This window comes from Rhinolophus sinicus, chromosome 6 (assembly GCF_057876585.1).
Source record: "Rhinolophus sinicus isolate RSI-liver-muscle chromosome 6, RSI-T2T, whole genome shotgun sequence".
Lineage (NCBI taxonomy): Eukaryota > Metazoa > Chordata > Mammalia > Chiroptera > Rhinolophidae > Rhinolophus > Rhinolophus sinicus.
The window spans coordinates 14,623,349-14,637,069 of record NC_142506.1 but is presented as its reverse complement, the minus strand read 5'-3'; the positions used below and the strand labels follow the sequence as shown (position 1 = coordinate 14,637,069).

The following is a 13,721-nucleotide window of genomic DNA, read 5'->3' as shown; positions in this document are numbered from 1 at the left end:
TTGAATGAACTGCTGATCTTCAGATATAAGTGTTTTACCATAAGCGCAATTATTTTCTATATGTTTAATATTTAAAACAACCATGGACTCTCAAAGGGTTCTCACTGTGTGTTTGGTGCATTGTCACTTGTAAATATTTTTAACCCGGAGGGAAGAGATCTTAGATTCTGTTAACTACAGTGTAGGTTACAAAGATGGAAATCACATGAAAACCCTTTTTATTTTTCCTTTTCTTTCCTGCTCAGTACCACCTTCTGGTCCTCAAAACTTACGGGTCTCAGAAGAATGGTATAACAGGTTGCGTATTACGTGGGATCCCCCATCTTCTCCTGTAAAGGGCTATAGGATTGTCTATAAACCTGTTAGTGGTAAGTAATGATTTTTTAAAATATTGTTACCATGATTAGGCATCTAAAATGTCTTTTAAGATAAATTATTTTTGTTTTGACTTTCTATGTTTGGTTTTATCTTTGGTTTGAGAAGTGGGAAGAGTCTTTTACCATTTTTGAACAACAGCAAAAAAAGCCTTCCTAGTATGGTCAGTGCTATGGTAGACATTTTCGCAATAATGAAGTTTTGACCTTACCTAAGAAGTGAATGGGTACATTCATGAGCAGAATATATATTGGTGTCTATCTGCCTACACACACCTCAGACAAAGAACCAGCCTAAGGAGACCTTGACTCCAAGAAAATAGGACGTTTTTATGGCTCACTGGATACGTAAGCTCTTCACATTTGGAATCTCTAATTTCTAATTCCTTGACTGCCTCTCACTTCTTAGATTAGTTGGGGGAAAGTCCACTTAATAACTTCTCAGTCTCCTCATTTTGGAAGCTGTGTTGGGGTATATAATTCATCAAAGCCCCAAGATGGTGATAGTGAAAAGGTTTTTCCATCAGCCTCTTAGTCATGGGGATAAGGAAACCCCTCTCTCCTTACCACATCATTCTATCCTGAAGGCAGGAGAATGACCTATATGGGGCAATTGCGACTGTACCCTTGGTCCAAACCCCTGTGGGGATGATACCATGTGTACCTTTACCTGTATCATCTCCTGGCACTTAGCACTTTCATAAAGTCTAAACAGGAGACTGAAAATAGTATAAGGGTCTTCTCAGTGTTCTGGACCTGGCCTTTCAGTACTCTGGTTGTTCAGCAGAGAGGGCTTCTCTAATTATTTTCCTTGATTTGGCAGGAAAATTTTTTTAAAATTCTTTGGGTGATTAAAAATCTCTTTCTGCCCTCCAAAACTCCATTAGTTTCCATCTATCATCTGAGATGTTGCTCTTGCTTCTGTAACACTTTTCAGCCTCTTCTGTGTCCCATTTATCCAGGTTCATACCACTAAAATACCCAACTTCCAATTTCTCCAGACAAACGTCTCTGTGAACGATGCAAATGAAGTAGCAAGAATCTACCACGGAAACACTAGCCTGAGACAGATTGCTTGGGATCTTTCACCACTTTCGTTTGTTTGTTTTTTTCTGTAGGCCCAAGGCTTATGTTAATTTGCAAAACAGACTTCCTGAATTTGTTGTTTGGCTCATTGTATAAACATTGATCAGATTTTCTGAGGGAAAATAGCTTTGTTTTAGGCCAGTGGTTCTCAGCTGGTGCAATTTTGCTTGCCCAACAGATACTTTTGATTGCCACGACTTGGGAGGTAGGGATTTGCTGTTGGCATCCAGCGGGGGCTGTTAAGCATCGTACAAGTCAAAGCCTGTCCTCCCTACTGCTCCAGAATATAAGATTCTTTAGCCCCAAGTGCCAACAATGCTGAGGTTGAGAAATCCTGTTGTAGGTCAAGTGGAAGAATTGTATGTGGACTTTTGCGTTGAGAGTTTGGGGAGTGGGAAAATTGCTACTGAAATAACACATACATACAGAAATCTATAAATATGATGTTGGAAGGGAAGTTCTGGAGTCAAATAATAAATATTTTAGGAACTTGTCACTAACTCAAAAAGCTCTTAAAGAAGGAGCACAACCGGGAAGAGGCAGGAGGTAAATACATTTGTATAGGATTTAGCAAGGAATGTTTTTAATGCTAAATCAAAGACTCCCCAGGGTTGAAACAGGTGAAAATGTAAAGGCCCAAGGAAGCCAGCTGGTCAAAGGCCTTGGAATAAGAGTGTCATCTGTTTGGTTTTAACAATCACAGGAAGAGTGGGTAGAACTAAGAGTGCTAACATACATGTGGCGAGGTACGGCACGCTGTTCATGACAGAATTTACTGCTGCTGCCACATGCACACCTGCTGAGGTCCAAGCTGGGTGTCTGAGAATGACTTCTTCATTTTGGCAAGTGTCCCCAACCCGATGGTGACATAGTAGGTCCACCATGAAGGCCTCACAGTATGGTGCATGTTGAACTGTGAGGTCCCCCTGCATCTTTGAGTAAGCACTAGGGAAAGAACTGTAGTTGAGAAAAGGATTGTATCCCGAGAAAGAGCCCTAGCATGGTAGTCAGGGATGTAAGTCTTAGAGCGAGATGGGGCTAGATTCAAACCCCAGTTCTTGTATACTCCAGGGCAACTAAACAAAAAACAAGTTGAATAAGTACAATTCACTTCAGGGGCGTTTCCAGTTTTCCATATTCGGTTGTAACTGCAATACACTCTTTCTCCTTTAGTTGCTGGCCCAACACTGGAAACTTTCGTGGGAGCCAACATTAACACCATTCTTATCACAAACCTCCTCAGTGGAATGGACTACAATGTGAAAATATTTGCCTCCCAGGCCTCAGGCTTCAGCGATGCTCTGACAGGCGTGGTGAAAACATGTAAGACTGATGTCCTATTGCCTCAGCCCCCACATGTGGTTTTGCTGCTTGGTTTTCGCTGTAACTCAACCCTGGCTTCAACTTGACGATTGGTGTTTCTTTTCCTTAGCGTCGCTCTTTCTGGATGGTGTTTCATGGAAAGAAAGGTGTGCTCCTTACTCAGGGCTGTAGTTCAGAGTCCCGGTTGGCAGGCGGGATGTCAGAGCCTGGCGTTCAGCTCTACGTGATGGTGGTGGATAGGATTTCCTCCTGGAAAGTCTTTGTTGGCATTTTTCAAATTAGGTGAAATTTTCCAACCAGTCTGTAGCCTGACACAGCCAAGCCAGTCAGAGTTGGGCCAGGGGAGAGTTTGCCTTTTCTCAAAGGCTTCACCTCTCCTTCCCTTACACACACACACACACACACACACACACACACACCATCCCTAAAAGATGCCTTTTAAGTGTTTTTGTGCTGTCTGCACACCATCTGGGAGTCGTCCTTGGCATCTAGGACTCCCAGACACCCATGGCATAATGCAATGTTTTCCCAACTCCAGCACGTATGTTCCATACTCCTGATGTTTGTTATACTTCCACGCCATCTGCTTAATATATTTCTCTCAATTGACTTACAGGTTTTTTTTCACTTAAATACTTTCCAAAACCCATGTAATTACTCTAAACAGAAAATCACTATTTTTAATACATAGTAAAGATAATCCAGCAATGACGAACATAAAAATGGTTTGGCTGTGTGCTGATGAAAATCGTCCTGAGGTCTAGCAAAAGTGCATGCCTCACACTTGAGAATGATAGTCATGGAATAGTCAAAAGCAAAAACCTTAAATCTGCTACTTATTAGTTATGGCCTTGAGCAAATTACTTAGCTTTTCCGAGCCCAAGTTTTCTCCACGCTGAAATGAAGATAATAATAACCATGCACAGGATGATTGTGAGATTTCAATAGATAATATATAAAAAGTGTCTGCCGTATCGCAAGCACTCAATGAAGAACCACTGTTATTATTGTAGTAATTGGGCCTTAATCACTTGGCCCATATCTCATTCTCATCCCTAATCAAATAATTAATCTTATAAATTGAATTATGCAAGAGTGGGATATGTATTAAACCAGACCCCAAGCTGCCTATATTTGCCTACCTGTATTTTGTATAGAGCCAGCCTTTTTATTAGAGGAGGCTTCCTGAATTCTCTTTTATGGGATATCTTGAAATCTTAAAACACAGAATCGATTTAATCTCACAAGAAATAGTAGTTTCTGACTTCGGCAGACTTAGGCAGCCGTTGGCCTGTGGCTCTGATCTCGTGCTTGGTTGTTGAAGTGATACTCTTCTGGGCAGTCCCTTAACCTCCAAGTAATTTCCCCCTGTTGTGCTACTCATTGCAATCCCACAGTCCTTCCTTAGCCACACCCTAGAATCTCCTGTGCATTTTCCCACCCTCTGTCTCTTCTCTGATCTAGTTTATCTTCATTTTCCTCTCTAGATGGCTCTGTCTGGTCTGTGCTATTTTTTTTGTCTCTATGATTTTTTTTTTTTATTGGTTTCTCTTCTTATTTTTTCCTTATCTCTTTCTACCCCCCTTTCTCCGCTTCCCCCTTCCTTTTGTTCCATCTCCCTTCTATCTTATAAATACGTTGAGTATTCGAAATATATGTTAAAGCACAGAGTAGTAAGTTGTTTTATATTCTGTTCTTAAAGTAAAAATTAGATTGGCTCATTATTTGTTTTCTCTTTTTCTCCCAAGCAAAGTAAAACTCTGTACAATGGCGAATAAATTAATTTAAGCTGTTTTTTAAATTTAGTGTTGTTATATAAATTGTTATTGATTTCCTTTTTTTGTTGAGGAAGAAAGGGTTGTTTAATTTGTCTTTAAAAAATTTCTTCCTTCTCTGATTTAACAGAAAGGAACAATGTAAAAATGTAAATTGTGATGAGACAAGATTATTTTTATCATCTTCAACAATAGTTTTTTGAGCTATTTTTTTTTTAATTCTATGAGGTAGCTAAGAGAAAGGGAGAACTAAAATAAAATTACATGGATGAGAGAGTCAGAGTCATTAGAGAAAGTAAATATTATTAATTTTCTGCTTTTTCTACTTGGATTAAATAATAAACACTGGGTACTTACTCCTCTTTTATAAGGAGAAACGATATTTTTACTGCTTTCCAAAATAACCTTTTGGTGAATTATTTTTGAATACCACAGTGTTCTAAGATTAATAGGAATCTATGTATTTGTTCTTTCTAATTCTTTTGTTATATGTGTTAAAATTTTCATTTTTAAATTTTCAAAAATTTGTGCATTCTCATTCAGTCATGTTTTGAAGGTCAGTCCTTATAAAACTACTCCTATTTGAGTGAGACTTCCATTTTGTCTACTTTGTTCTCTTCCCTTTTACTTAAGCCATCGCTATGTTTCAGCGGTAGATAAGTACATATTGTATTTAAATTTTTATTATAAAGGTATCATATGTTAACTTTTGAATATTAAAAAACACAAAGAGGGAAGATTAAAAATCACTCATAATTTCACCATCCATTGCATCTAGTTTTTATTATTGTTATTATTATTTTGATATTTTTAATTAAAATTTATTGGGGTGACAGTGGTCAGTAAAAATAGGTTTCAAGTGTACAATTCTGTAATACATCATCTATATCTCACATTGTGTGTTCACCACCCAGAGTCAGTTCTCCTTCCATCATCATACATTTGACCCCGTTAACCCGTTGCATCTAGTTTTTTTCCCTCTGAATATATATTTTCTTTTTTGTTTACCACTGTCAGACAGACTGTATAATACATAATGTTTTACAGTTGCTTTTTCATGTCATAAAATAGTTATCTTGTGCAACAATTTGTTGTGAATTGATGGCTATTCCACTCTCACTAAGAAACTTTGAATTAGAGTTTTATCATGTTAAAGTTCATTTCAGACTTGGGGACATTTGTAGTATTGTCTGCCATGTGACACGGTTATGTTTCTATTTCCTTATAGTGTTTTTGGGTGTGACCAATCTTCAAGCAGACCAGATTCAAATGACCAGCTTGTGTACTCAGTGGCAGATACACCGTCACGCCACTGCCTACCGGATAGTTATCGAATCCATCCAGGGTAAGTGCAATTCATCACCTCACTGTTTGTCAAGCCTTTGTGTACTTAGTTTTGTGCAAATCACTGGACATCATGCACATAACATTAGACAAGAGCCTTCTCATTAAAGAGGCAATACCGTCTTATGGATCATGGAGAATATGGAGTCAAATAGTTGGTTAAGCCAATTTTTAACCTCTCCAACCTCTACTTTCTCACTTTCTCATCTGTTAATGGGTAGAACCATAGTGCTGATCTTGTTCAGCTGAGATAAATCTGTGTAAAACCCTTGCAACAGTGCTTTGCACATATTAAGAGTCTGAGAAATGTTAGCTGCTATTGGTATTAGGAACCAAATAGCCAGGACTAACATACATTAAAATTAGAGGGTGCTGTTATTTTGGTATTTGCTCCATGGGGACCTAGGTTTGACTTTAATATTTTCCTTAGTGATTCTTTTTACTTTTGGGGATAATTGGTGAAAAACAAACTCTCATTCAAGAGGTGGTATACTATATCTGTGCCACCCAGGACAAGGTCTTCAGCATTACAGTTCTCAAGTACATCTACAATTTGGGACTTTATTTCCAAGTTGAAACACTAAAAATGTCTGCTTATTTTTATTAAACTATCAAGAACAACAACAAAAGGATGATTCCCAAAAAGTGATTTTTGAGGTGCTTTTAATCCTCTTTTTATATTTTCAACATAGATAATGTTCAGAAGATGAGATCAAGTAATGACAATTACTTTAATCAGATTTTTATTATCAGTGGAAAAGATATGTCTTGTTATGTTTGGAGGACCTAAGAGACACTAGAGAATCCCAAATGATTCTTTTTAATCTTTCAATCTTGTTAATAAAATTGTTTTAAAAAGTTTTCTGTTTGGACAAATGATCATGGTTTCCTCATTTAAAACAACAACAAAACAAAAAACAAGGAGGAGCTACTTTTTTGGAGTCTGGCTAGGACTGTGTTTAGTAGCCTATATCCCTGGCCATAACTACATTCAAAATGCAGAAATCCCACTTTTGATCCAATCCAGAAAATGGAAACACAGTTTAGTGAGATCTGAGACCATTTGGAAATCCTCTGAGGATATGAGAATAGAATATGAGCAACACCGGAAGCGATTCTGCCCACTTCAACCAACACCGCTAATTCCTTGATTTCCTGTGTATGATCCCCTAGGAATCCTTTTAGCCTGACATTGGCTAAATATATGGGAGTGGCTTTAGTCCGGAATAAACACCAAGTAAAGGAAAATCAGGACAAGTCACATGGATTTGGTGGTTGTATTTAATATGATTTATGGCATGCTTAAACCCAAGCAGACAGAAGATATGCAGCTATCTGAAGCTATGAAGTCTTGACGAGTTATGTTTCATGTAGAGTTAAAAGACTAGCTAAGTCACACTTTATTAGGAAAGCGTGGACATTTAGTGGTATGTGTTAAGCTTTAAAAAAATGCTAAGGATAAAAATCACACTGCTAAAGCACTCCTTACACTTTTATCTTTTTATAACATTTTACTATGTTGACATGAAGGAACATAGGCTCTTTAGGATATTCATTGTCTTTCATAAAAATTGTAATTATATAGGTTGACATGAAATTGTATCAAAAATGGCTTATCAGGGGAATTGGTGAAATGCATAGGTATTTTTTTACTGAATGCTTTTAGTTTAGCATATTTGCAAAATAGCCCTGGATTCTTATCAGAGGATGTGACTGACACGTCTGATAACATTGATCTGGTAATCCAAAACCTGAATAAGTTCTTTTTGAAGCCAAGATCTTTCTAGCAAAAAAATGAGTCCACATTTCCTTCTTATCTTCAAGTTAGGCTTACGTGTACTCCTTCCATATTATTTTCAAGCTGCCCCAAACCTCTTGAACAGAACCTCAATAGTTCAATTAAACAAGAGTGAACAAAAATGTTGTTCTGTGTATTTGTCAACATTTATAGCTGAGACATTTATGAACCCAATTAGCCTACATCTCATTTACACTGTTGTCTAACTGAATATTAACCAACCAAACAGCAACAGATTCTAACTGATAGCCTCAAAAAGGAGTGTTGGGAGGTGGGGAATGAGATTGGCGATAGCAGTAGGGAATATATTTAAATATTTTAACTTACACAGTTTATTTAGGTCAAGGAGTAGTCTTACAGAGAGATGTGATCATCATCCTGACCACTGCCTTTGCAGGACTTGTGGTCAGATGCCCATTCTTCCATGGCTACATGAGTTACCTCTGCAGAAATTTTAGTCCTTGCACCCCAAAGGAAATACTAGAGACAAATGGGACCTAATTCCTCCATGTGATGGAGAAAAGCTTTCCCCCAGGCAGACCTATTTCTGAATGCCTCTGACAAATTCCTACTATTTCATAGGTAATATTTTCCAGTTTGTTTGTTTTTTTCCAATTAGGTTGGTGCAAAATTATAATTAAAAAAAAAAAAAAAAACCCCTGCAAAAACCGCAATTACTTTTGCACCAACCTAATATATTCCCTATGGTCTGTCACATGCAGTTGTGTTCTGAGATGAAGTCAGTGGAGAGACTTCTGTTTTAACCCTAGTTGCTGGTCAGCTTTCTTCTCTGAACTTAAGTTTCTCTAAAATGACTTCTTTTAAGGCTTTTATCTGAGGCAATCCCTACAAATTTCTGAAGTTTTGGTGAACAAAGTCATCATACTGCAGCATTCAGGTTTGTTTGTTTGTAAGTGGCAAACAGGCAGATAAATAAGTGCAGACTTACGCCAAAGAAAGGGTCAATTTATTGACCAATATACTGAGAAGTTCAAAAGTATCTGACTTCAGGCACATCTGATCTAGAGGTTCAAACAGTGTCACCAAGATTAAGCCTTGCTTCATCTCTCTGCTCTGCTGTCCTCTGCCTACCTTCAGGCTCAGCTTGATTCTGTGAGGTGACCCCAATTAGACCCAGAATTACATTTTCCCAGCTTCCAGCTTCACAGTCTCCATTAAAAGAGATCTTCTCTTTCTCAATAATTCTGACAAAAGTCCAGGAACTGAGTCATATTGATTTGGTTTGTGTCAGATGCCTCTGAATCTGCCGTTGAGTTCAAGGGCATGAAATTAAGTGGTCAGACCTGGTGTTTTCCCACCCCTGCATCATGAGGAGGAGGTAGGGTTGCTATTTACTTCTTCCCAAATCATAGAGACCAAGAATGGGGAAGAACGGAATCAAGGAAAGAGAGATTAGATGCAACACAGGCAAAAACAACAGATATCCTCTACCCATGTAAATATTATGACATTTTTCATAGCCAAGACCAAAAAAAAAAAAAAAAGAAAATTACCAGAAGGATAAGGTCTTCTCAGGAGACACCGAAATAAAATCTGCTTTTGAGTCACTCATCCACTCGCCAAATTAAATTGTAAGCTTTTGGTTAATGGTCGGGATAGACCAGTGTCAGTGATTTTTGGTTGGTCTTGGGTAACTCAGAACCCCACGAGAGCTGCTCCGTTAGCTTTGCAGAGTTCTGTGTCTTTCTCTGGAGTTCTGTGTCTTTCTCCAGCTGTTTTTGAGTTGACTTGGCACCCGAGGTTGGATAGAGCATTTCCCTTCAAGTCCATGTATTTATACACCACGTGAGCCCAAACTGCATTCCCTCCCTCATCTCCATAGCCTGGTGAATTTCTTTCTCGCCTGCTGAAAAGAAAGTTTCAAAGGATGATCAGCTTGTCTTCCCTCCGTAGGTGTTGAGATGTCAATGTTGCTGTATCACCCATTAATAAAGGGAACTGCAGCACAGGGCGGAGTCTACCTCACTACACACAAGCTCTCCCCATCCCCACTCCAACCCCCAAAGATCATATGAAACAAAACCTATTCTTAAGATTAAACTGGTTTAAGCAGTGACGCTATAATTGGGGGTCGGTTTTGAGAGACCTAGGGAATGGAAGCATTTATATCGTGAAATTTCAGCAGTGTATCCTGGATTCTGGATACTCTTTACATGTGGACCTCAGTGACTACTCTTAGGACATTTGGTGAGTCCAATCAGGGGCATCATTATCAGCATGATAATTAACCCTGAGAATGTATTTAGCTTTGCTTCATAAGCATGAATGCACAAAGACAGAATTTTTTTAACTGTTCCAAAAAAATAAATTAACTCCCTGCTTTTGGCACAAGGGGTTGAGGGAATTAGTCATCATTTGATCAGTTTAAATGTTTTACTTTAAGGCAAAGCCATTAAACCTGAATCACACATGCCAAAAGCAACATGGATACACCCCCATTCATGTATCCCCTCTTTGTTAGTATTGGGAATCAAACCATACTGTTTCCCATTAATTTTACAGTGACCGTTCCAGTTTTCCAATGGTTGGTAGATTTTTCTTTAGCAGTAAAGCCCATTTATATTCTCATTGTCAAGAGTCTATAAAGTGCATGGGTATCCATGAAAAATAGGAGATGACAGAAAAATACATTTCTAGAATTGATTCCAGGAGAGTCCCTGGAAGCTTTTAAGGAGATAGATAAATATGATTCATGAATAGGATTTAGGAAATGTTTGTATTACAGGTGGTTCACAGAAGCTTGCAAGAGGCTCCAAATTGTGGTTAAGGGTTAAAAAAGAAGCAGCTATTGTGGGGTTTGGAGCCAGCCGAACTTGGACATCAGCGGATTGCAGGGTTACTAACATTTTTCTTCTTATTAAACACCTTTCACGGCAATATATAATTTCACAAACACCTTAACCATTTTTTCATTTCATCATTTTGCAAAATATATGATAAAGAAATTCTTGAGGTAGACTTTAATTCATTCTGAACAAATATATTACTAAAGATTATATTATAAAGTTCACTTTTGATGCACTTTAATATTCACAATTATAAAATAAATTTCAAATTCCACTGAACAAATTTACTTATATTTTTTAATAATCAGGATTTGTCCACAGACAAATATATACAAATGGCATTGTCATCTTTGTTCTAACATATGTATATAGCAGTGTATATGCACATATATATACACACACCACAAAAAAATGTGTTTTGTTCTTATATATGTTAAAATATAGATTGAGATGTAATAGGTATTATACTTTCAAAATAGGAAAAAATAGGCATTTAACATTTTTGCATTTTGCGCTTAAAGAAGCAACTGGTTTGTTTTTATGTTTTCTATATTTTGTTTATATTTAATAAACTGCAAATAACATTTTGAAGGAGTTCTTTTTAACCACTAAATAATGTGTGTAATCTATTTAATCAATGCAGTTTTTTTTTAAATTTATTGGGGTGCAATGCAGTTTTTTAACACTGGTTTTTAAATTTCTAGAAATAAAGCCATATAAAGCTTTGACTAAATAGGTGCAACTTATGGATCAGATGAAGATCATTCTAGAGGGAAATATGCATAATTGGTCTTTTCATGGTACCGTGTTTCCCCGAAAATAAGACCTAGCCAGATAATCAGCTCTAATGCATTTTTGGAGCAAAAATTAATATAAGACCCGGTATTATATTATATTATATTATATTACATTACATTATATTATATTATTAAGACCAAGTCTTATATTAATTGTCTGGCTAGGTCTTATTTTTGGGGAAACACTGTAGCAGTAACTTTTCCTTTTATCCAATTATATGATACAATACCTCAAACAAATGTAATAATCCTGGAGTTATCTGATTTGGCCATGCATATTAAGCATTTTAGAAGCAAATCATCTACTGATGGCTGTTTTTTAAAATTTTTTATGTGTGTGTTTGATTTTGTTTTCATTACAGATACACAAAAGCAAGAATCTACTGTGGGGGGAGGGACAACCAGGCATTGCTTTTATGGACTTCAGCCTGATTCACAATATAAAATCAGCGTTTACACAAAGCTTCAGGAGATTGAGGGACCCAGCGTGAGCATAATGGAAAAAACACGTAAGTCTAGTGTCTTCTCTCTCGATCCCTGTTTCTGAACAGTTTTTAGACATCCTGTTTTTGGTTCAAAAACCTTATTCCACTTAGAAAAATATTAGCTATTGCTGCCCAGGAATATCTGTAATACAAGTTTTTTTGGGTTTTTTTTCTTTTTTTTTTTCTTTTTTTGGTAATACAAGTTTGGCTCCCTTATCGAGTCCCAGAATTCACTGCATGTGGCCCAGTGATGTCATCTGTATGGTTTGTTTTCCCCATCCTCCATATGCTTCACAAAGGACTAAGGCTGTATGTTGGCAGAGTGCTTAAAACAATGACCTATATTGTGATCTATATCCATAAGGAATATTTGTGGTATGTGGAGCGTGAAATGAAATTTAAGGACTGGGTCTTGACATTGAAACAATGGTATATTACCACAGCCATGAAGGTGGGCATGGAGCCAACATGTTTCAGCTGGCTGACCCTAGAGTTAATGCCTCCTTCAGAACCTCTTGTGCCTGTTTTTCAAGTTGGCTGCAGATCTAATGCACTGAAGGGAAAGGCAAAGTATAAAATTAAAACAAAGCACTTTTTACATGTTCTAAAGAGCAAGGAGGGTGTCAACTTCTTGGAATGGCTTTTAATCAAGGATTCCTGACCTAGAGGCCACAAACATTAAAATGGTTTGAGTTGTAGTGAATTCTGGGGGCATTGGTGTGCTTAACTCAGAATCTTGAACGTAAACTGGAAATCCTTGAGGATTTGTGTCTGACTAGGTAGTGGGCAACGGACTTTCTTGGAAGCCCTTCTATTATCTATTTGACGTTTAGAACGTTCTGCTGCCTGTGTATCAGTCTTCCAGTTGATCTAGCACACACAGAAAGAATTCATCGTCAGTGTGTGACTTTCAAACACAGAAAGTCAAAATATAATAAATTGAATCATCTACTTTTTAAAATATACTTTATTGCATAACACTGAAATATTCAACATTTTATATTACACGTTTATTTTTGAGATATGTTACATACCATAAAATTCACCCATTATCAGTATACAATCCAATACTTTTTTAGTACAAAGAGAAGAGTTGGACAGCCATTACTACAGTCTAATTTTAGAACATTTATCTAAATAACATTATCTAAATAATATTTAGAATATTAGAACATTTATAGTCTAATTTATCAACCCAAAGAGATCTTTCATGTCCATTCAGAGTAGTCAGTCCCCTATCCCATCTGCAGTCCCAGGGAATTTACTTTCTTTTCTTATGTGTTTGCCTTTTCTGGACATTTCATACAAATGGAAATATACAATATGTGATCTTTTGCATCTGGCATCTTTCACTTAGCATATGTTTTTGAGGTTTATTCATGTTGTAGAATGCATTAGTAGTTTGTTTCTTTTTATTGCTGATTAGAATTCTCGCTTATGGATAGAAGATCATATAATTTTAAAGTTATTAGAGACCCAGTAGTGCACAAGATTGAGTCAAACAGGTTCGGTGGGGGCCCTTTCTAGCATTGTGGCCTTGGGCAATTCAACATCTCTGAAGTTCTTTTTGCTTATCAGTAAAATTAAATGCCTACTCTCTTAGCACCAGTGCTGGTGGTAAGATACAGTAAAAGACAATCTGTTGAACAGTTTTTCAATTTGTATCTTCTGGAACAAGTACTTTTTGTCATCACTTGTGAGTCACAAAGTGACATGGGGTGGGGTATGTTTTCTCTGGGCCATGTGAATTTTTTTCTCTCTAAGCTTTAAAGCATTTTGAAAATTCAAAAGCTCTGCAGACAGGGCACACATGTCCTCAGGGTGCCAATCTACTGGACGAAGTAACTGCTGTCTCTTAGACAATGTTTATGCTCTCAAGTGAGCTACTGCTTAATGTTTAGGCTAGTTCTGTGTTCATATTCATTACTTGCC

The 13,721-nt window shown here is 37.2% G+C and overlaps 1 protein-coding gene across 4 annotated transcripts in view; it reads left to right on the top strand.

Moving 5' to 3' along the window:
• Positions 1 to 13,721, top strand: part of COL14A1 (collagen type XIV alpha 1 chain) — a 199,465-nt gene that overhangs the window by 95,071 nt on the left and 90,673 nt on the right. For all 4 annotated transcript variants that reach the window (XM_019716514.3, XM_019716662.3, XM_074317020.2 and 1 more), the window contains exons 21-24: positions 246 to 368; positions 2,634 to 2,783; positions 5,787 to 5,903; positions 11,667 to 11,813. In XM_019716514.3, the coding sequence (XP_019572073.3) occupies positions 246 to 368; positions 2,634 to 2,783; positions 5,787 to 5,903; positions 11,667 to 11,813 (537 nt within the window). The remainder of the gene's footprint in view (positions 1 to 245; positions 369 to 2,633; positions 2,784 to 5,786; positions 5,904 to 11,666; positions 11,814 to 13,721) is intronic.